The sequence below is a fragment of the Dama dama genome, chromosome 11 (genome assembly GCF_033118175.1).
Source record: "Dama dama isolate Ldn47 chromosome 11, ASM3311817v1, whole genome shotgun sequence".
In the NCBI taxonomy this organism is placed as follows: Eukaryota; Metazoa; Chordata; class Mammalia; order Artiodactyla; family Cervidae; genus Dama; species Dama dama.
The window spans coordinates 19,758,523-19,782,313 of record NC_083691.1 but is presented as its reverse complement, the minus strand read 5'-3'; the positions used below and the strand labels follow the sequence as shown (position 1 = coordinate 19,782,313).

The 23,791-nt window shown below is 50.6% G+C and overlaps 1 protein-coding gene and 1 long non-coding RNA gene across 2 annotated transcripts; one reads left to right on the top strand and one right to left on the bottom strand.

Moving 5' to 3' along the window:
- Positions 1 to 4,063: 4,063 nt before the first annotated feature.
- C11H2orf50 (chromosome 11 C2orf50 homolog) lies at positions 4,064 to 9,297 on the bottom strand. Its single transcript, XM_061156203.1, has 3 exons — positions 9,043 to 9,297; positions 7,180 to 7,219; positions 4,064 to 4,467 (listed from the first exon to the last, which is right to left on the bottom strand). Exons 1-3 carry the CDS (start codon positions 9,282 to 9,284, stop codon positions 4,276 to 4,278), a joined length of 474 nt encoding a protein of 157 aa, XP_061012186.1. The 5' UTR covers positions 9,285 to 9,297; the 3' UTR covers positions 4,064 to 4,275.
- On the top strand, positions 6,342 to 23,541 carry LOC133065455 (uncharacterized). The gene is made up of 4 exons (XR_009694892.1): positions 6,342 to 6,463; positions 9,857 to 10,014; positions 14,379 to 14,553; positions 21,089 to 23,541. It is a non-coding gene; the product is annotated as an uncharacterized LOC133065455 (long non-coding RNA).
- Positions 23,542 to 23,791: the final 250 nt, after the last annotated feature.

Below are 23,791 nucleotides of genomic sequence, written 5' to 3'. Positions count from 1 at the left end.
GAGTTTGAGCAAACTCTGGGAGTTGGTGATGGACAGGGAGGCCTGGTGTGTTGTAGTCCATGGGGTCACAAAGAGTTGGTCACAACTGAGCGGCTGAATTGAACTGACGATGCTTTACCCCTAAATAGCATATATCTTGTAAGAACAAGGATGTTCATCTACATATCCAGGTATAGTTATTACCTTGTGCAAATTTAAGCTGATATCTATTCTTTAGTCCATATTATCTGATATGTAGTCCATTATCTGATACTTAGTCTCAAGGTGTCCTTTAGAGCTGCTTTTGTTTGACTCAGGAGCTGGTCACCTTTGATCTGGGTCATGTCCTCAGATTCCCTTTGTCTTTTATGAACTTGATGTCTTGAAGGGAGCCTGGTGTTTCTCCAGTTCCCCTCAGGTTATTTGAGGCAGGCGGGAGTGCTCCCTGGGTGAGCCTCCGCCCGCATGGGTCCCATGATGTCAGCTCCATGTAGACCTGTGAGCAAGAAATGGGCTGGTGTGTCCCTCTGCATGGCTGTACCAACTCCGTAAAGGGCCCCTGGAAGCTGGGAGATTCAGGGCTCATGGAAGGCTCAGAGCTCAGAAGAGCCCTGAGCTGGGGACATCCTAGCAATCTGTCCCCCCAACCCTGCCCTCGACTAAGCCCTGCAGAGGAGGACGCTGTGTGATGTAGGACTGGGCCAGAGTGAATAAAATCCTTGGCTTAGTTTTCAAATTGGGAGAAGATGGCAATAATATTTACAAAGGAGATGGTTTGGGTAGTGGGCCAGGCACAGACTTTGTGCTCAATACACCTCACTTCTGTCGTGACTGTGCTCCAAGGAAGTGGTGAGGCAGGGTGAGCCCCAGCCCCCGCCCCCCACCCCCCTGCCCAGGGCAGACAGAGACGCTCCCCTAGGGTCCCTCCAGTCTGCAGGGGCTCAGCCACCTGCACCCTACTTAACCTTGATTACTCTTATTTCCTGGGAGTTCCCAGAATGCCTCTTCCTTTGACACACTCTCTCTAATGGAAATAGCTTTTTTGTTTTTGTTTTCTGGGCATAAACGTAAAATGAAGCTTGCTTATAGCAAAAATGCAGATCAAGTCTTTAAGGAGCCACCAACAGCTGTCTTTGACCAGCCCAGTCCCGGTTGGGTACACTTGGCTGTCCTGTGATGCTACTGTGATGTGACCTTGACCCTGACTGTTCTGACCTCTGACTTTTGTCCAGGCGCTTGACCTCACATTGGACAGGGAACCCAGTTCCATCTCAGATTCTGAGAAAGATGGCTGCAGCCTCCAAGTCCAAGTGCAGAGGGCTGTGTCCTGTTGTGGGTGACCTTATCTCGTTGCAGAATCAGGCTGGTTTGTTCCATTACACTCTGCAAGGGTCAAGGGTTGGCAGTGAAGTGGGTGTCCTGAGTAACCCCTGATAACACTGAGAACTTATTATTGGTGGTGATGGAGGATCCTGCAGGTTGGGAAACAGTTCCCCCTTTCCCAAGGACCCAAAGACTGTCCTTGAGCAGAAGAGGTCTAAATTTTACTAAATACTGGGGATTCACGTTTTGGAGGATTAAAGAGGTCCAGTACTGTACAGTGACTGAGTGTAGTCTCAGGCCTATGGTCAGTCTCTGGAAGTAGGCAGCTGTGCACTGTTGGGCAAGTGACTTAACCTCTCTGTGCCTCAGTTTTCTCCACCTTAGGGCATAATGATACTCAAGTTTGCTGAAAGGAGTAAAGGACTCCAAATGCGTAAATGACAGTGACATTTAAGGTTAGCTGTGAAACTGGAAAAAGCCCAAGAAAATGTCAGAAAAAGTGACCATTCTCTCCTCTGGTCCATTTTCCTCTCTCTTCAGGAGGCGGTGGCTGGGGTCCTGCAAAAGATATAGCGGAATGCCCAGAGACTTGGGCTTTGCCTCCAGAGTTTCGGGATTTTAGCCTCTTGTGAATATAACCTCCCTGCCTGCTAACTTTTTGAGGTTATTATGAGAAGCAAAGTCTGCCCTGGTGGCTCCTGTGGTGCAGGAGACCTGGGTTCAGTCCCTGGGTCGGGGAGACCCTCTGGAGGAGGGCATGGCAACCCACTCCGGTATTCTTGCCTGGAGAATCCCAGGGACAGAGGAGCCTCGCGGACTACAGTCCATGGGGTCGTACAGAGTCAGATATGACTGAAGCGACTTAGCTCACACACAAGAGGAAGAAACGAGGGAAAAAAATTTAAATGCTTCCCACTGGAAATGTGGATAATGATTGTTTCTGTTTGTTTACCTCTGCTCCACACACACAAACACGCACACACGTCCCTCACAGGCTCCTCCCGCCTGTGCACCCCCTCTCGCCTCCTCCAAGGCCTCTCCCCTCCTCAGCTGTGGAGACCAGACCGCAGGCTGTTTGCTCCCAGTCCCTGGGCCTCTGTCTCAAGGCCACGCCTGCACCGCGAGGGAAAATTCAGCCCAGCTACATGACCAAGAGGAAGAGCAGGACTAACCCACCAGTTTGTTTGCTTAAAATATACCTTTATTATTTTATATTTTTGAGGTTGTAATGAGAAGCAAAGGCCACACTGTGTGGCATGTGGGATCTTAGTTCCCCAACCAGAGATCAAACTCATGTTCCATGTGATGGAAGCTTAGCATCTTAACCACTGGGCCACCAGGGAAGTCCCTAAGCCATTGTTTTTTAGCCAGAAAGAGGAAAGAAGCCCTATCTGCAATTTTTGCCTGGACATGAGTGGCCCAGACTGTCCTTCGTAAAGTGGACACGGGCCACTTGGGAGGCAAAGGAGACCAGCACTCAGGGAGCGCGCCTTCCTTCCAGACCCTGGGCCAGCCCTGCCCACGCGAGCATCGCCTGGACCCCAGGCATCCCGCTCCCTTTGCCGGCCCAAGCCCAGGCCAGGTGCCTCCCTGTCTGCCCCGCGGCACAGAGGATGGATCCTGGTCACGGGCTCCCTGGGGTGGCCAGCACTGTTTCAACTGGGATCCGCTGTAGGCAGGCTCCCCTCATTCCAGCTTCACCCTGACCACCCTGCCCATGACACCGGTAACGAAAGAGATGGAGACGCTAACTGGAGAGCCAACTGTCTCTGCAGCTTCTGACTGAGGACCCACGTCTTCCCCAGGTGACGGTACTAGGACAGTGCTTGCCCTCCCTAGAGAGGGGCATCCGCGGCAAATACACTCTCCCGCTCTGCTGCAGGCACTGCTGTAAACAATCACACAGGGTAACTCATTTAATCCTCCTAATAACCTGACAAAATCGACCATTTTATCCCTATATGTGGTAGCAGAAAGCTGGCTCCCCAAAGACGCCCATGTCCTACACCCTGGGACCCTGCGTGCAAGAGGGATTTTGCAGGTGTGATTGAATTAAGGACTGTGAGCTGGAGAGATTATCTCAGACATTTGGGGTGGGTCAGTGTAGTCACAGGGTCCTTAAAAGATAGGGGAGGGAGGTAGAGAGAGAGAGAGACGTTTGAAGATACCATTACTGCCCTTCTCCAGGAGAAGACTCTTGAGAGTCTCTTGGACTGCAAGGAGATAAAACCAGTCAATCGGAGATAAAACCAGTCAATCCTAAAAGAAATCCACCCTGGATATTCACTGCTGAAGCTGAAGCTCCAAAACTTTGGCCACGTCGGTGTGAAGAGCCAACTCATTGGAAAAGACCCTGATCCTGGGAAAGATTGAGGGCAGGAAGAGAAGGGGGTAACAGAGGATGAATGAGATGGTTGGATGGCATCACTGATTCAAAGGACATGACTTTGAGCAAACTCCAGGAGGTGGTGAAGGACAGGGAAGCCTGGTGTGCCGCCATCCGTGGGGTCACAAATGGTTGGACATAACAAGCAACTGAAAAACAACAACATCGCCGCCCTTGAAAGTGAAGGAGCCAAGGGCCAAGGAGTTTGAATAGCTTCCGGAAGCTGGAAGAGGTGAGGCATCAGATTCCTCCAGCTTCCAGAAAGGAATGCGGCCCTACCAATGCCTTCAGTTTAGTTAGTCCAGCGAGAGCTGCTTTGGATTTCTACCTTCAGGTTTGCAAGATAACATGCATGTGTGGTTTGGAGACCCTCAGTTTGTGGTCACCTGTTACAGCACTGATGGAAACACCACATCACAGATGGGGAAATGGCCCGGAGGCTCCAGTGACCTGCCAAAGACTGCAGGTGCCTAGAGCCAGGAGCAGGATCCCGACTCAATGGTCAGTGCTCCTAACCCCCGGCTTGTGTGGGATGCTGGCTGAGGCTTTGGTGATGGCTCCCCAGCAGCGTCCGCCCAGCCCTCCTCCTAGATGGGCTGCAGCTCCTCTTCCAGCTTCTTCTTCCGGGCTCCTTCCATGAAGAAGAAGTCAAGGCCGATGAGGGTTTTCCCCACAGGAGTGTCCACCCGGCTGCCCACGGCCCGGTTCGTGGAACTGGGGACAGTGTCAGAGAAGCGAGGCACGTAGTCTGGCAGCTTCACGGGCTCCTTCTTGTTACCCTGAGGACAGGGGGACAGTGAGGGTCATCTGCTGGGGGAAAGACAACTGGAGAGGCCTGAGTAGGGAGAAAGGGGCGGGGGCAGGTGGCCTCTGCAGGAAGTGTCCTCTGGGGGCCTGACCTCAGGCCCCGCTCTGGGTCCAAACTCAACTCTCCCGCCCAGACAGATGCCCTCTTCATCCTTCTCACCCCCAGGGCTGCCTACCCAGTGGCTTCCCTTCCCAGACCCCTTCACTGGGTTGCTTGACTGGCAATGGCCGAGGGAGGGACCACATTTAACTCTTTCTCCATCGTCCTGGCTGGAGACGCTGCCGCATTCATGGTGGGAGCACCATGGGGTTGGTTTTATTTGTTTGGTCAATTTTTACTTTAAGTCTAACACACACATTACATTTACATTTAAAGTCACCCAGTCACGTCCAACTCTTTGCAACCCCGTGGACTATACAGTCCATGGACTTCTCCAGGCCAGAACACTGGAGTGGGTAAGCCTTTCCCTTCTCCAGGAGATCTTCCCAACCCAGGGATTGAACCCAGGTCTCCTGCATTGCAGGTGGATTCTTTACCGTCTGAGGCACAAGGGAAGCCCAAGAATACCTGAGTGAGTAGCCTATCCCTTCTCTAGCAGATCTTCCCAACCAAGGAATCGAACCGGCATCTCCTGCATTGCCAGTGGATTCTTTACCAACTGAGCTATCAGGGAAGCCAAAAATCTGACACTTGTAGTCTGTTTCCTCCTGCCCCTGAAGAGAGAGGTAAAAAATGTCTGACGCTTGCAGCCTGTTTCCTCAATTTGGAGACCCCTAGCCCTCCTGCCTGTTACCCTCTTATCCCCTCCTTTTCTTTTAAGAGAATTATGTTGTCTCACCAGTTTAGGGATGATGCCCCTTATCAGCTCGGAAGCAGTTACGGAATGAAAACGACGCCCCTTTCCCTGGGCAACACACACACACAAGTCCCCAAGTCCCAGCTCAACCCAGCCCCCCAACTCCCCCCCGCCCGCCCCCTGGCCAGGAAACAGAGCCCCATCCGCCTCAGACACCCACGTTTAACCCCTCAGTCACTGTCTCCACCTCCAAGGGGACCTGGTCTTGACCTCTTAACACCAGCAGCTGGCTTTCCTGGTTCTGAACTTTACCGTAAAGGGATCCTGTCTCTGCCCTCTGGCCCCTCTCTCTCACTACGTGATGTGAGATTCCCCCGTGTTCCCGTGTGTGGCTGCGGCTGCTTTGTTCTCCATGTTATATGGCCTTCCGTGGTGTGGTTGTGTGAATACTCCACGGGTCACTTATCTATTCTGCCACGGGAGCATTTGGGCTCGTTTCCAGTTTGGGGGTTCTTAGGAGGGGTGCTGCCCTGAACACGCTGCCTGGTGCCTTCCGTAAACTGATGGATGCGTTGAGTAAATGTCTGGATTATGACTAATCTGATAAGCCTTCCCTGTCCTTGTTTTTGGTTAACTTTGTGTTGTTCTGTGTCAAATCGAAGTGACAGGACCAGTTTTTAAGAAACAGGATCCTGGCTCTCACCTGGGAAAGTCTGTGTGGAGGTGGCCCCACGGTGTGGGCTTTCTGGGCGGGGCACCGGTCCCAGGGGTCAGGTTGCTGATACACAGCCCTGGGCAGGGAGAGACTCTGCAGCCTGGGAGTCCAGATCAGGGGCTCAGGGTGGGAATTCAGAGCCTGTGAACTAAATCTTCTATCTCAGGACAGACAGCAGCCCCACAAGGCTAGTCTTGCAGATGTCAAACCATCTTTAAAACCCACAGGGGCCGTGCCAGTGTGGCCACTGCCTTGGTTGGCTGGTTACACTGTTCAGTTTCTAGTTTTGGTTCTCTGACCATGTTTTTAACAGCCAGATCATTCTTCATTTGCTCATTGCTCTAACATGAACTGAGCACGAAATACTTATTGGCTGCTGGCAGGTAAAGAATAGCTGGGGGTATGTGTTCCACAATGAAGCCATCTTTGCCTTTCTCTGAGGGAGCCCATGTCCAGGTAAGCTTGCTCATTGCACGATGGACCCAAGTAATGGGTGAGATGTGCTGGGGAGTGAAGAATATGGTGATCTGGCCATGCTTGCCAGGAAGGGGCCTCTTGGGTGGGGCCTTAAAGGATGAATAGGAGGCCATTAGGCTAATGAGGTGGGAAGGGTATAAAAGAGAGTGTGTTGTCCATGTGAAGTGAGCAAGGAGGGGGAGGAGGCAGGGCTGGACCATGGGAAGTGTTGCAAACCATCCTGGAAAATGCAGATTTATGGATTTTAAACCAGGGAGAGAGAGAGATAGTTTTGCAGTTTAGAAAAGTCACTCTGGTAGCCACGTGAAGGATGGATTGGAGCTGGTGATATTAGATGCAGGGAATTTGTTTACAAGGGTGTTCACTCAGACTCATCCTCTACGTGGGGCCAACCTCACCTCACTCTATCTTGCTGACACCATCGGACCAGGAAAAACATGTCAGCAGCGGGCACCTACCAATTCCAGTGAGTTCATCTCACTGCGGTCAAGGAACACTGGGGAAAATTCATTTCTAAATGCTCTACAGAAGTATTTTCTTTCCCATCAAATCCAGAGTTTCTGGAAACAATGTTGCATTTTATTCATCTCTGTACATTCCAGCATCTAGCACCCAGCAGGTCCTCAGTAAACATGAGATGAATGAATAAACACTCCAAGTGCAAGCATGTCAGACGGGAACATGGTTTGTCTTACCATGGGGTCATAGTCTTTCAGGAAACTCCAGTTCTGAGCCCTGGAAAGGAAAACATGATGACAGTGTGATCCTACCTGTGACGTTTTTACCATTATTTTAACAGGGTCACTCAGATGGTGAAGAATCTGCCTGCAACGCAGGAGGCCTGGGTTTGATCCCTGGGTCAGGAAGATCCCCTGGAGGAGGAAATGGCAACCCACTCCAGTATTCTTGCCTGGAGAATCCCATGGATGGAGGAGCCTGATGGGCTATAGTCCATGGGGTTGCAGAGTCAGACATGACAACATGACTAACACTTTCACTCCATGTCAAGGGAATAAGTTGCTGCCACAAATGCACGTATTACATCATGGAGGAACTACAATCATTAAGTGGAACAAACTCTAAGGATCAACATTTCAATAGAGAGGAAAGTCTAATTGCAGAGGGTATGGCAGGTAGATCAGGAAACCGGAAGCCATCTCACCCCATGCCTCTGCCTGGGCAGGGTCGAGTGTGGAGGGGGTCGGTCTGCCAGTCTTTTGTGAAGAAAAGCCAGCTTTCATTTCCGCAAAGCTTGGTAACCTTCCAGGGCATGTGTCAGAGGAAGGTGGGTGGTGGTGGGGAAGTGATACTGAAAAAATTGCGTTATCTGTGCTGGCAGTTTCATTTTCATTCTATTTTTAAAAAGTCAAATAATTCTCCAAGACTTAGAAGAAAAAAAGAGGTTTCTCTGCCCCAATCCACACAGACCACAAACACATGACCTAGAGTCACGGCACCAGGGGGACCCTGTCTTTGTAAATGTCCCCTGTACCCCAACACACACACACATACACACACACTCCATCTCTCTGACTCCAATCCATCCATCAGCAATTCTAATTCTACCACCAAAATCTCCCTTGAATTCTTCCACCGGTTCCCAGCTCAGACACCCTGCGGTTGCCGGTTTCTTAAATGTCATTTGGCCCTGTCCCCCACCCCCACCCCCATTTCGAGGTGTTCCAGGCACAGCAGGCAGACTGGTCATTTAAACTGTAAACTCGGTCCAGTCAGCCTCTTGCTTAAGACCCTCCAGGGTGTCCCATGACATGCGAAAAAAAGTTATTGGGACTTGGGTAACTGCCCGGCTGCCTCTTCCTACTCCCCACCCTGAGGCTCTTGTCCCCTTCCTGACCACCCCAGCCACACGCATGGTCTTTATGTTGTTGCTTTTTTTAATACACCAAACTCTTCCACGGCCCTTCTCATACTGGGGTCTCAGCCGGAAATCCACTTCCCCCTCCTTGAGCCCCTAGAAAAGTAAGATGCCACTCTGCTCCATTGGTTCCCTCCTGACACCAGCTGCACGTTGCTCTTGCCTGTGACTATGTTGCTTTTTGGCTGCCTTGTCCTGAGAGTGAGGACTCCATGGAGACGGGCCTGGGTCTGTCTTGTCCCCATTGGCGGCCTGGCACGGCGGTGGCTCTTCTAGGGACTTCTGGACTGAATGATGCCTGAAGGGATGCCCTTTGTCGGGTCAGAGGGCTGGCGCCTCTTCCGAGGCTGCTGCTACAGCTTCCTGACCTCCCCCCGCTCCCACCCTCGCAGTTCGTCATTTTGAGCTCCAGCTGGAAGGATTATTGCAAAGGGAAGCCGGGCTTCCAGGATGCACGTGATGGGGATGCACATCCCACCTACCTGGCCCTACTCTGGGGGCCCACGCTAAGCTCCCTCACCTCCCCTGGTCCAGGCTCTCACTCCTTGGCCCAAGAGCTTTTCTATCAATGCCCTTCGCCTGGCTTACTCCCTCTCACCCCAGGTCTCCCTTTCTCCGGAAGCTTCCTAGACCCTGAGCTAGGCTGGGAGGCCCTGGAGAGGGGACAGGGCAGGACACTCACCAGCGCTGCTGGCTCCTCTTCTCGGCCTCCAGCAGCTCCCTCCACAGCTGGTCCCGCTGCACACCCTCAGCCCCCAGGGCTGACCGCTTGGCCTTTGGGGCCTGGGGGCCACCCGCGGGACCCCTGCCCACCACAGGGCCTCCTGGGGCAGTGGACGGGACTGAGGCTGGAGGCCTGGTTGAAGGCTGTGGGTACCCAGCTGATGTAGTCCTCTGGAGTCCAGGGGTGGGGCGGCTTCCCATGGGTGCAAGTGTGTAAGACTGCGTGTGTGTGTGTGTATGTGTGTGTGTGTTTAAGAGAAAGAGAGAGAGACTCCTGCCTGAGTTCAGAGAGCTTTCCCGCATTTGTACCAGGAGAGCTGTGCAGAGGTTCTCCTCAATGGCCCCCCGGATCCTGAGCTCAGAGGGGCTGATGGGGACCAGGCCCTCCAGGCTGCAGAGAGCATTGGAGCCCAGTCGTGTCTGAGCTTCTGTCTGTGTTGACTGTTGCCCTGGGAACGGGCAGCTCCCTAGTGTGCTAAGGAGGGGGAGGGCCCTGTGTGTCTATGTGTGTGTGTTGTGTGTAAGAGACATTTGAGCCCCAGGCTTGGGTGGAGAGAGTTCCTGGTCTGTGCCAAACCCGCTCAGCTGCCCTCAGCCCTGCCCTCCTGCCCCCCTGCCTCCCTGGCTGGAGACCTCAGTAGAGCCTGGGGGAGAGGGGCAATAAGAAGAGACGTGGGTGGGATCCGCCCCAGGTGGGTGCCGTGAGACTCACAGGAGAAGATGGACAGGCAGTGCTTTGTGAACAGGAGTGTGGCGCTTTGCTTCTCTCTCAGATCATGGAAGAGCTTACGAGTACACGCCAGGCGAGGGACCATCAGTGATGCTGCAGTTAACACCTGCTCTTCTGCAGAGACCGGGAGGATTTGCGGCCCTCAATCTTGCTTGACTCCCCCAGTCATGCAAGGCAGGCATCTCCAAGCCCACTCTACAGGTGAGGAAATGGAGGACCTCCCAGCATGATAAGTGGCTGCCCAGAGCCACTCAGGTGCCAGTTGTAGCCGGGCCTTGAGTTCAGATCCTCAGAAGGAAACAGTGAGAGCCCCTGGGGTGGGGATTCCTGTTCTGAACCTTTGGTCCTGTTTCTGCTCTGACCCACGCAGCCTAGTTCCCTTGTGGCCCCAGGCCCCTCCTGCTCTGCTCAGCTGACGTCCTCAGACATCTTCCCCCCTGGTTTGTGCCCCCAGCCCCTTGCACTTCCCGAGCTCTTGACTCCGTCTTACCCCCCGTGTGTGTTGGCAAAGTCATGGTTCTGTGGGATGACCTGCTGGGCATGGTGCTCCTGCCTCTGCAAGGCTGGGAAGCAGACACATGGCCAGATGGCTACACACATACACACACGAACACACACGTGCACACACGCAAAGTCCTGCTATGTGGAGGGTGCACGAGGCACCCCAGGGTGTTGGCACAGGTGCAGCCAACACACCAGCTGTTTGCCCACCTGGGTGCGTCTTTTGGATTCTGTTTTCATGAAGGGAGCCCCAAGGACTTGGGTCTTATGGGTGCAAAGCATTTCCAGGTGGAAAAATTGGGGCAAATGCAAAAGCTTGCCAGGTGGCTCAGTGGGTAAAGAAGCTGCCTGCCAATGCAGGAGATGCAAGAGACTCGGGTTCTATCCTTGGCTGGGGAAGACCCCTGGAGGAGGAAATGGCAACCCACTCCAGTGTTCTTGCCTGGAGAATCCCATGAATGGAGGAGCCCGGTGGGCTATGGTCCCTGGGGTTGCAAAGAGTCGGACGTGACTGAGCTACTGACTGACTGAGTGCAAAAGCTTGGATGCAGGAGAGAACAGCGGTATTTGAGTTCAGTCATTGGGGTCGCAGGGAGGGGTCCGAGCGACTGGCTGTTTGGATCTGTGTGGGGAGCTTGTGCACAATGGAGCGTTCCTGCCCTTGAGCTACAGGGCAGAGAAGACCAGGGAAGGACACGCAGGTGAGGGGATGTGGCCATGGTCCAGGTGAGAGGAGGTGGTGAAGCCCCCGCTGGCCTTGGCCGAGGGCTGGAGGGAGGAGAGGGGGTGAGAGCCGCCAGACCCCCGAGAGCTGCCGGCACTTGTCTGAGGAAGGGGCTGAGCCAGTGTGATCTGCTGGGACGTCTGTCTAAAAGCAAGGGCTGTGGGGTTGGGCCTCTGTCTCTCCTCTTCCCTCTGTTCTTCCTCCAGAGCCAGGATGAGAATGGCTGGCCGTTAGTAACTGGGAAGCCTCAGGGCTCAGAAGCAGGCCTCCCTGGTTGTCGCTCTCTCTTAGGTGTTTGTGGCCACAAACAGAGCCAGGACGGGTACCTGCAGTGCCCCAGGAGTAGTGGCTCTGACCTCCTACAGCCTCTGGAAGGGGTCTCGTCAGTGTGTTCACAGAGCCTAGTGCCTGCTGCTGCAACACCACTCATGAGGCCAACTGCAGACAGCACGGAGTAGCGGGAACAGCCTGGAACAGCCATGCAGTCTGCTCAGACACCCTGGCCCAGGTTTCCCAGTCACTTGCTCCAGACGTGAGGGACAGGACCAAAAAGGCCAGCCAGGGCCATCCTGGATGGCCAAGCATCTGGTGTATGTAGAGGCTGAATGTTTCCATGGGGACTGGTTTTTAAAAATTAAAATATATTTAGGAACTATTTTATAAATCAGTCCTAAAGGAAATCAATCCTGAATATTCATTGGAAGGACTGATGCTGAAACTGAAACTCCAATTCTTTGGCCACCTAATACGAAGAGCTGACTCATTTTAAAAGACCCTGATGCTGGGAAAGATTGAAGGTGGGAGAAGGGGACGACAGAGGATGAGCTGGTTGGATGACATCACCGACTCAATGGACATGAGTTTGAGTAAACTCCAGGAGTTGGTGATGGACAGGGAAGCCTGGCGTGTTGCAGTCCATGGGGTCACAAAGAGTCAGACACGACTGAGTGACTGAACTAACTGACTGACTGAGAAACTATTTCAGACTGATAGATGGTAGAGAGATGAGTATATATGTGACAAGCATACACAATAGGATGTTTCTTATAAAATCTAGGGGGTGGTTAGATGGGTATTCACTGTACCATTCTTTTGACTTTTCTATATATTTGGACATTTCCAATATAAAATACTGGTGGGAAAAAAAGACTGCACCTGCCAGTCTAGCTTGAACATATTTCTTTTTGCAATCACTGATCTGAAAAAAAGTGTACAGATTCACTCTGGGTAGGTCTCGCTAACACCACCCCCATCCCTCCAACCCCAGGGAATCAGGGGTTTGCCCCTTGCACACCTCACATCCCGTAATATAACTTTCTGTACAACTTTCTAAGAAAAGGGAAAAATCTGTGGATTTGGGAGGTTGCTGGAGTTGTGTTTCTCTTCCCGAAATCCAGAGTCCCAGACACCAGCCGAAGGCCAGCCTTATGAGCAGGCCTTTTGAGGACAGCGGTCTCAGGGCTGTTGTGGTAACTCTTCTGTGCTTGTGCCACGTGGCTGACTAACAGCTGACTATCCCGCTTTCCCCAGGAGCATCCTTGATGTGCAATGCGTGTGTGTGAGTGTGTGCACACACTCAGTTGTGTCCAACTCTTTGAGACCCCATGGACTGTAGCCTGCCAGGCTCCTCTGTTCATGGGATTCTCCAGGCAAGAATACTAGGGTAGGTTGCCATTTCCTCCTCCAGGGGATCTTCCCAACCCAGGTTTCGAACATGCATCTCTTGCATCTCCTGCATTGGCAGGCAGGTTCTTTATCAGCTGAGCTGCTGTGGAAGCCCAGAGATCTTGATAATTTCCAGAAGTTAGGTACACTACATTTTCAACACCAATATCGGCTCTGAGAGATTATTTAAATATTCCCTGATAATTACATTAAAAATAGCATTTGTATAGCACTTCAGGATTGAGAGTGAGCTCACCTGCATTTCTGCCTGAAGCATCATGACAGCCTTGTGAAGGGGGGCTGGACATTTCTGGATTTGAGTGCAGAGCCTGGGGGATTGGGAGAGTGACTACCCTCACCGCTCACACGGGCAGGAAATGCAGTGTCAGGAGCGCCGCCTCTCCTGACTGCCATGGTCTCTTCTTAAATTGTTATTTGAAGAGAAAAGGCAACCCTCTTAAACGGTTTTACTTTGTGCAAAATATAAACTCACTGGTTGATATTCTGGAGACTCAGGCTTCCCTGGTGGCTCAGCTGGTAAAGATTCCGCCTGCAATGCAGGAGACCACAGTTTGATTCCTGGGTTGGGAAGATCTGCTGGAGAAGGGATAGGTTACCCACTCCAGCATTCTTAGGCTTCCCTTGTGGCTCAGCTGGTAAAGAATCCGCCTGCAATGTGGGAGACCTGGGTTCAATCCCTGGATCGGGAAGACCCGATAGGGATAGGTTACCCACTCCAGTATTCTTGGGCTTCCCTGGCAGCTCAGTGGATAAAGAATCCACCTACAATGCAGGAGACATGGGTTCAGTCCCTGAGTTGGGAAGATCTGCTGGAGAAGGGCACGACTACCCACTCCAGGATTCTGGCCTGGAGAATTCCATGGACTGTATGTGTGTGTGTGTGTGTGTGTGTGTGTGTGTGTGTTAGTTACTCAGCCGTGTTTGACTCTTTGTGACTCCATGGATTGTAGCCCGCCAGGCTCCTCTGTCCATGGGATTCTCCAGGCAGAATACTGAGGTGGGTAACCTATCCCTTCTCCAGGGGATCTTCCTGACTCAGGGATTAAACCTGGGTCTCCTGCATTGCAGGCGGATTCTTTACTGTCTGAGCCACCAGGGAAGCCCCTGCTTCTTGTGAATCTGAGCCAAAATGCTAAGTAGAACTTGCAGCTTTTCCAGAAAATGCAATATTTTTAAGGCTCTGCCTACGGAGAAGCCTTCCAATAACACACCAGGGGTGATGCTGGATCACATAACTCATCCCCTGCTGGTTCTCAAGCTCAGCCTCAAAAAGGAAACAATTTCCTAAGTTGGATAAAAACCAAAGTTCCCACGGCTGACCTCCTGCCTGTTCAGTTAGAGCAGACTCCCCCGGGGCAAGACACTTACCTGTACTTGCAGTTGTAGATGTCCACCTGGCCAGACAGGACTGAGCGACTTTCATTCACTGGATTCCTGGGAATTAGGAGTGCTGGAAAAAATACGCTGGGCCATTTATTTTCTTTATTATTTTCTTTATTCTGTAACGTCTCACTAATGGCAGATGAGTGGAGAAAAGGGGAAGTTGAACTGGGAATGGTTGCAATACTGAACTTGGGCAGCAGGGGGAAGTCTGTAGCTTTGCATGCTCTGTGGGGCCCTGAACCACGAGCCACCTCTCCTATCATCATCCCAGCGACCCCTCAAGGAAGCTGGGCGTCTTTAAGATTGGAGGCACGTTGAGAATGAGTGTGACGTCCAGAGAAAGTGTCTGTGAAGGAACCTCGCGCAGCGGGCTTCCAGGAAGACATGCAGGACACAGAGCCCTCGGTGAAGAGAGTCTCCAGGCAGCGGTGATGCTGTGACAACAGGTGAGGCCCAGGCCCAGCGATGGGAAAGGCCGGAGGCCTCCCGCTCTGCAGGTGTGCAGAGGTGACAGGGGTGGGGCGGACAGGGGCAGCTATTTTCCAGTGGGCCTGGAGGGTTGTCGGTATTTTAACAACTGCCCCTGTACTTCTTGTTTAGTCGCTCAGCCGTCTCCTACTCTTTGGCTTCCCGGTGGACTGTATAGCTCGCCAGGCTTCTTTGTCCATGGAATTCTCCAGGCAAGAATACTGGAGTGGGCAACCATTTCCTTTTCCATGGGCTCTTCCCGACCCAGGGATTGAACCCACGTCTCCTGCATTGCAGGCAGCTTCTTTACCACTGAGCCAGTCTGGTGTTTTCCAGCCCAAATGCCATGGTGTCAGTGGCTCATAGGATTGTTTATTCCACATCCCGCCCCCTCGCCCCCCGCAAGACAAGGGGACAGGCCACGCTCTGACAGTGGATCAGGCCACCTTGCCTTTGACCTTCTGAGCCCCCATCTGAGTCCTCATGATTCACCCCCATTCCCCTCGCCTCCACATGACTCATGGCTCCCCAGGAGCCCAGCTGTCAGCCCTCACGCCTGCTCCAGGCTCCAGCTCCAGGTGGTCTCTGACCCAGGGAAGGAGGCCACTAGAATGGAGTGCCTCCTGCATTTTATTAGGCCTGAAATTCAGTCGGTGACTTAAGCTGCAGAAAGGTGGTAAAATATGGTAATTACGAGCAAGCACTTAGGGGTCAAACCTGGAGGTCAGCACAAGCTCCTGCCCTCACCAGCACTCAGAACGTTGAGAGCAGCCGTGCTGGTGAAGGCCGGGTTCGCAGACAGCTGTCAGACAAGCTTCTCCACAGGGCAGACCCCGTCTCAACCCCCTTGCTGCTACTTAACAGTTTTCCTCTCTCAACCCCAGTCTTATCCCTTGGAGAAAGATGGTAATAATAGCAGTCATCCCAGAGGGTTATGGCAACATGAAATGTCTCAAATTATGTATAAAGCTTTTAGCAAATGGCCTGGCATCTGTTAAGAGTGATGCTGGCTAATTTTATCGTGATGATGTAGCAGCTCACCACATAGGGTAACCCCAAGAGCATTCTTGGAGCCCCAGTGCTGGGTTTACGGGGCTTACTGAAGCTGGGAACCCAAGGCCAACTTGGAAAGGAGCCTCCTGATTGGCCTTGTGCTGGGCGATTCTAGGGAGAGTGTTAGTCATTTTGCAGCTGCGGGATGGCCTTGCCCGGGTTTCTTTGTTTTTCTGTACTGTTGGCGTCATCCACGTCCTGTTGGAAACCTCGTTTACCTCGATTTGCCTGCCAGCAGGGCTAATTTGCACTGTCTCAGTGATTATACAGATCTTTGCTATCAAAGCCTTGGGTCTTGTTGAAGGCAGCACATACGAGGTCATTCTTCCCCATAGAAACTGGAGCAAAACCTCCCCACAGCCTTATGACTGTGGCTGGGCTCTTCCTGGGCTCCAGGTGGCCCCTCCTGACATCTCCAGCTTCTTGCTCCCTGGGACTTTCTCTGTGGTTGGTTCACACTTGACATTCAGGTCTCAGCTCAAATCCCATCCTTTTCATGACTTCCTACTAAAGAACTCCCAACAGTTCTCTGCCAGTCTGTCTCATCTCTGTTTCCTTCTTAGCATTGTTATCTCAAATTATTTTGTCCTTGTCTGTTTCCTTCACTAGAGACAAACCATAGGTGCATCATAAATGCATCTCCAGCTAGAATGATGCCTGGCATATAGTAGGGGCTCAGCAAACTGTTGTAGAAGGAAGGAGGGGAGGAAGGAGAAATATCCCAACATATGATGCTTCCCTGTTTGGTCCATAGCATTCTAAGGAGCTGGAAGAGGAGCTTCACTTCTTGGGTTCTGCATCCTTCTCAAGCCCGTGGTCGCTTTTGCAGCATCCTTGCTGTGCCCCGGTTTCACCTTATCCATTGCAGACAGCTCTCTGTTATGACATGCCTGGTGCTCTCCCATAAAAAATGCCTTTCTGCGAGAGGATCTGAGCTTCTCCATTCTGCCCCTAGGGTTGCTGAGAACAAGATACAGGATGACCTTCTAGGTAACTGAGGATGTCTGTCAGACCTCCATTGAGTTGACTTTTCTCCAGTCTCTTCAAATATTCCTCCCAAGATGTGGTTTCTAAGTGCTTCAACTTCATCTCTATCAGGGACCCTGAAAAATCTGAAGGGTGTCCTTCAGAGGTACAATAATAAGGAGAATACCTACCATCCAAAGCATTTTGTGAGCATTGAGTGGCATAATACACGTAAAGGATTTAAGTACAAGCTAAGCACTCAATAAAGGTTGATCTTATAAAAGAGTGGGATTTATCTTGGAACTCCTATTCCTATACACCTTGGGTTGAGGGCATGCTGTTCCAGAGAGAATTTGCAGTTGTTTCTGCCAAGCACACAGGGAACCATCAACCCTAGGCCACTCAGAGATAATTTCTTGATTTTGGTTTCCAGACCAAATAGTGTCAGTTCAAACTCTATACCCAATGAGGGCAGGTATGTGATTGTGGCTTCTCATGGAGGACTTTCTTTCCCTTCTTAGAGAGTAGGAGTGGGAATTGAAAGGTTTCCTTGACATCTTGCTCTGTTAATTTTTTCGTGTTCCATCTTCTTGTCCCTGAGAGTACAGCCTCCAAGGATCCTACATTTCTAAGGCATCTTATTTCCAAGTCCCTTACTGGTACAGGCCCACAGTTTTGTTCTTGTTTCCGAACAGCATGGACAGCAAGCCTCCTTGTTCCCGAGCTTGGCATATGTCCCCAGGGCAGGGCAGGAGTTTTTCTCAGTTTCCTCTTTGCTTTTGGCTCCTGGTTCTTCTTTGACTTGATTGAAGGCACCACTATGCATTTAAGAGGATATTTATCATATATTACCCAGGATTTGTAGGTGTTTTGTGGCAACAGAATTTTCAGATTATGGAGATTTCCATGTTGCTGGAGACAAAAATATCCAGATAGATGTTATGACTCACTCAAACCCATGGAGCCTGAATGGAGCCAGACCCGCCCCCTCTCTGCCCCCTGCAGACATGCAGGCTGGCCTGCCAGTGCTAGCCTGCTTCCTGCTGGGCCTTCAGAAATACCACATCTGGCTCACAGACCCACCAGCACCTTCATGGGTCTGTAGGCATTTGGGCAACTTGAGCTGGCAATTGTGGTTGGTGGTTATGGTCACACTGAGGCTGCCAGTTGTCGTCTGTCATTGTTCATCTCTAGATGTTGCTGCCACTTCATTTTTACAGAGAATTGTGGAAAGAGGTGAACAATTTTTCTTGCTAAAATAAAGATGATTTAGCTCCTTGCCTTCCTCGGGGCTGCCATCCTAACGACCTCATTAAAGTGACATGAGGTTGGTTCCTAGTGACTGTTCACCAGCTCCCAGCAATTAGCTCTTTTTTTTCCCCCACTAATCATTTAAAAATTACATCATTCTGTGGGAGAAAATATTTGCAAATGATGTGACAGACAAGTGCTTAATCTCCAAAATATACAAACAGCTCATACAACTCAACAAAAACAAACAGCCCAATTGAAAAATGAGCAGAAGACCTTAATAGACTTTTCTCCAAAGGAGACATACAGATGGCTGGTAGAGACAGGAAAAGATGCTCAACATCACTAATTATTAGAGAAATGGAAATCAAAACTACGAGGTACCATCTCACACTGGTCAGAATGCCCACCATTAAGAAGTCTACAGATAATGAATACCACAGAGTGTGTGGAGAAAAGGGAACCCTCCTACACTGTTGGTGGGAATGTAAGTAGGTGCAGCCACTAGAGAGAACAGTGTGGAGGTTCCTCAGAAAACTAAAAATAGAGCTACCGTATGATCCAGTAATCTCACTCTTGGGCATGTACCCAGACAAACTCGTAATTTAAAAAGATACAGGCAACCCTATGCTCATAACAGCACTATTCACAATAGCCAAGACATGGAAACAACATAAATGTCTACTGATCTATGAAAATATGGTACATACATACAATGGAATACTACTCGGCCATAAAAAATGAAACAATGCCATTTGCAGCAACATGGAGGCAACTAGAGATCATCATACTAAGTGAAATAAGTCAGAAAAAGATAAATACCATATGATATTTCTTATATGTGGAATCTAAAATATGGCACAAATGAACCTGTCTACAAAACAGAAACAGATTCACACACAGAGAACAAACTGTAGTTTCCAAGGGGGGAGGAGGCGAGGGATAGCGGTGGACTGGGAGTTGGGGATAGTAGATGCCAATTATTATATTTAAAATGGATAAACAACAAGGCCCTACTGTATATCATCAGTCAGTTCAGTTGCTCAGTCATGTCTGACTCTGTGACCCCATGGACTGCAGCACGCCAGGCCTCCCTGTCCATCTCCAACTCCCGGAGCTTGCTCAAACTCAAGTCCATCGAGTCAGTGATGCCATCCAACCATCTCATCCTCTGTCATCCCCTTCTCCTCCTGCTTTCAATCTTTCCCAGCATCAGGGTCTTTTCCAATCAGTCAGTTATTCTCAAGGGTGGCCAAAGTATTGGAGTTTCAGCTTCAGCATCAGTCCTTCCAATGAATATTCAGGACTAATTTCCTTGAGGATGGACTGGTTGGATCTCCTTGCAGTCCAAGGGACTCTCAAGAGTCTTCTCCAACACCACAGATCAAGAGCATCAATTCTTCGGGGCTCAGCTTTCTTTATGCTCCAACTCTCACATCCACACATGACTACTGGAAAAACCACAGCTTTGACTAGACGGACGTTTGTTGGCTGTATATCATAGGTACTATATTCAATCTCCTGGGATAAATCATAGTGGAAAAGATTATAAAACAAGAATGTATACATGTGTAGCTAAATCACTTTGCTGTACAGTGGAAATTAGAACAGCATTGAAAATCAACTCTACTTTGATAAAAAAATTAAAACTGAAAAAATAAAAATCAATAAAAATTACACCACTCTGGAAGTTTGCTCAAAATTGGTCAGTCTTGCTAGTTTACTTCTAGATTTCACCCTTTTCCTCCATTCTTGAAAACTGGATGACGTTTTCCTATCTTCAGTCAGCCGACCTCTTTCTTCCTCTCTTAATTTCTTCTGTGTTCTTTCATTTGATCTGGAATGAGGCCTTTCACTCTCCCGGCTATAAATTGTCTGATTCTGAAACTGGAATTTTCTAACGTGGCCAGAAACTCTTTTTTTCCTTTACCATCTCTCTCTTATCTGGGATGATGACATTGCATCATCTATGATGTGAGAACGCTGGGGATAGAGCGTGTGGATCGGAGTTGAAGTTGTATCAGTAAACCAGGTGATGGACTGAGCTATTAAAAATATAAGCCCCCCATGTGGAGCAGTAGAATTCAGATGAAACCTCAGGACTGGGAGAGGGAAGGGGATGGGCACTGATGGTTGTTTAACCCCTTCCTTTCCCAGGCCACATGCCAGACCCTCCCCCAAATCCCATAACCACCAGAAGCCTCAGACTCTGTGGAGTGGCCTGCCTAGGTGGGTGGAAAGCAGCCTCCAGCTGGTTTTGTGACTTGTAGAATTTAATTACCTGTTCATCTTACATTCATATACAGATTAATCCATCTTTTAAAAATATTTTTCTTTTTATTTCTCAGTATATACAAAGTAAGTGCCCCCGCTGGTTTAATTTTCCAAGTTGTAAGCTGAGGTGAAGGCCGTGTCTCGGGGACCTTCTAACCCCAAGTTATAACTCCAGCTACAGCAACGTGGAGGAACAAAGGCCGGACAGAAAGGGGGCCTGGGTCAGCGAGAGATCTGACGTCTGTCCCAGTGGAGACAGGGCAGGCCCTGGTGCTGACTGGCCCGCTGTCCCCTCCGCTTTGGGCTCAGGGTCACTCTTCCTTTTAAACTGGGAAGGCGAGTTTAACTAGGATGGCAGAGCCTAGTGGACCGGTGGCTCTGTTGTTGGTGTGTAAATCGGTGATGCCTCCCTGGTGCCTCCCCTCCCTCTCCTCTGGGCTGTTCCTTAGCCTTCCGAGGAGCCTAGAACATCACTGCAAATGTACAGCAAGATTCTGGCAAAGCAGAGAAATTTCGTAACAAAAATATTTCTTTTAATATTTTAGTTGGGAATGCAGGCAGCTGTTAGAGGCTCTGAAGCTAAATTCCAAAAGTGAGGCAAAGTGACTGACAATCTGGGCACACTTGGACAGGGAGTCTCCCTTTACCATAGCTCAGTTGGTAAAGAATCTGCGTGCAGTGCAGGAGACCCCGGCTCTTGTGTGGGGAAGATCCCCTGGAGAAGGGATAGGCTACCCACTCCAGTATTCTTGGGCTTCCCTTGTGGCTCAGCTGGTAAAGAATCCGCCTGCAATGCAGGAGACCTGGGTTCGATCCCTGGGTTGGGAAGATCACCTGGAGAAGGGAAAGGGTACCCACTCCACTATTCTGGCCTGGAAAATTCCATGGACTATACAGTCCACAGGGTCGCAAAGAGTCGAACACGACTGAGCGACTTTTTCACTCACACTTTCACTCTACCGTGCACAGGCAGGAGTTGGTCCGGGGCTGAGTGGTGGTCCTGAAACAATGCGGTGCTCAGAGAGGGTCCCCATAAAGCAGTATGATCCTCCCAGGAACTCTCCCCTGGGCTGTTCTTCCCTGCGAGGGACACGGAGGGCTGCGTGAGGACCATCCTTAGAGCTGGGAATCACATCTTCTTCTGCGTGACCCCATCATGTACATTACCGTCTGCCTCCCCGCCCTCCCATCGCCCACCGAGGCTTCCTGCCACCGCCCACCTGAACATCAAGTATCTCATTCAGCTCCTGACCTCCACTCACCGCACCCCCCACAACCTCGCCGCTTCCTCCTACTGCTTCTCCATCATCCTCCCTTTGATCCAGACACACGAAACTACTTGCCATTCCTGAGATGTGCCCGGAACGCCAGTGGTGTCGTCTTCTGGGAAAGAGCATCCAGAAGGACTCAGGGCTCAGGGCTGACTGTCAGGGCTCACAGTCACTGAGCCTTCCTGGGACCCCCACTCTGATCTGGGTTCCGTCCTCTCGTCTCTGGACAGCCCCCTGCCCCCCGCCTGGGACTTGCATTCCCTGACTGCAGGCACTTGTTCATCTCTCTCCCCGCCTGGGTTGAGCAACTTGAGGGCAAGGAGCTGTGATGTTGAGTTCCTGATGTCCCCCGGCATGTAGAATCAGACTAGCTTGTAGCAGAGGCCCGGCACATTTCTCTGGGATGAAGGACTGAATAGATAACTGAAAATAGCAAAAAGTCTCCCAGGCCAAGGCTTATACACCAGGAGATCACCAGGGATGGGCTGTCAGTGGGAGGACATTCCCAGGCCTGCTCATAAAGGGAATCAGGGGCAGTTTCTGGAACTTTCTGGACACAGGTACCATCCTTGGAGAAGCGTATCCTTTTATTATGTGACTGTGAGGGGTCCCTCCTTTGGCTGCTGGATGTGGTGTGTTGGGGGCTTTGCTCCCCAAGTGTTGTGGGGGGCCCCAGGAAACCAGCCCTGAGACAGAGAATGGGTTCAGGCAAGTTAGTGAGGGCAGTGCTCCGTGATCACCCTCTGCCCAGCCGAGAGGGCTGCCCAAGGGTCGGGAGGAAGAAGCTGGGCTACAATGTCCAACCACAGAGGGGAGCGGTGTTTCTCAGCCACTCCCTGAGACCCTCTGCAGCCCTTCCGAGTTCCCCAAGTTGGAGCTAGGGGCCAGGTTTTACACCCCCACGATGACCATCAAGGGAGGCGGGCATGTTATGGATTCGACCGTGTCCGTCCAAAGAGACGTGTTGAATTCTTGAGGCTGCCCCAACCTGGGAATATTCGAGAACCTGCTACAGAAAATGTTGTGCACAGGGATCTCAGGTCGGTGGGGCAGTGTAGGTAAGAGACACAAGATTCAAAGTAGCCTGAGTGCGTTTCATTAATTAATTCTTTTATTCACATGCTTCCTTCATTTTCCAAATATTTATTGAGCACCTGCTATTTGCTCTACTAGGGGCACACTGGGGGCATGCCAAGGCGGTATTGTGAACCCCTCAGCCAGGCGCTAAGTGGCTCCTGCCTTTCTGTGTTTCTGCAAATGAACCCACTTTCTTGCCCCCTGGGATCCAGACCAGCAGCTTCATTCCCATGTGCCTACTGCGGCCCTCACCACATGCACTCGATGTAATGTGATGGCGTAATTACAGAAATGGATAACACCCCGAGCTTCCCGAACCACCCCAGAACACGTTGTAATGATTTGTCACCCATTTTCCAAGGTAGCATGCACTAACCCTTAATTATAAGCCAAGGCTGGAGATGAGTAAATAAATATGCATGCCAGTCTGAATGCTATAATTAGAACTACCATTTGGCTAAAGAAAAGTAGAGACGCTTTAATTCCAGGCCTCTGCCTGAATGTTGAGCTGCTGCTAGGGAACGGCCCGTGTGTGTTAACACGTTAAGTTCTGAGCAAGAGCTAGCATAGTGAGAAGGCAGCGTTTTGTAAACGGGGCTGGGACTCTGCATGTCACTAGATGTTTCAATTCTGTGTTTATTTCCCAAAGCCAACTTAATGTGATGGTTAGTAGTTTTCAGACACTGACTTCAGATAGCTACTTTGAATGACAATTTGGCGTAAAGTGTCTAACACTATTTGTATAACAGGTTGGCATCACTCATTGGCAGCAAAGAGTTGGGTAATAATGGGATGGACACACACCATCTATTCATTTAACATTTTTTCTCACGTATCCACTCCATGCCAGGCACTGTTCTAGGTAGTGATGGACACAAATGACTTGGACCTAGAGCTTGTCAGACAGAGTAAGTCAGGCAGAGAAAGACAAATATCCTATGGTATTGCTTATCCTGGCGTGCTGCAGTCCGTGGAATTGCAAAGAGTCGGATGCTACTGAGCGACGGAACTGAACTGATTGCTTATATGTGGAATCTTTAAAAATGGTATAGGTGAATCTGTTTACAAAACAGAAATAGAGTCATAGACATAGAAAACAAATTTATGGTTACCAAGGGACATGGGTGGGGAGATGGATAAAAATGGAGATTGGGATTAACATATAGACACTACTGTGTATAAAAGGTTGTTGTTCAGTCACTAAGTTGTGTCCAACTCCCTGTGGCCCCATGGATTGCAGCACGCCAGGCCTCCCTGTACTATGTATAAAATAGATAACTATTAATAATAAGGACTAATGTGCAGCACAGGGAACTCTGCTCAA

What these genes read in the sequence shown, in the direction of transcription:
- C11H2orf50 (XM_061156203.1), bottom strand. Translation starts at nt 9,284, where the DNA reads ATGGGAAGCCGCCCCACCCCTGGACTCCAGAGGACTACATCAGCTGGG. An exon ending in AAGAGGAGCCAGCAGCGCTG is followed by an intron (nt 7,220 to 9,042) that starts GTGAGTGTCCTG and finishes TTTCCTTTCCAG; the next exon opens with GGCTCAGAACTGGAGTTTCC. An exon ending in TGAAAGACTATGACCCCATG is followed by an intron (nt 4,468 to 7,179) that starts GTAAGACAAACC and finishes CCCTGTCCTCAG; the next exon opens with GGTAACAAGAAGGAGCCCGT.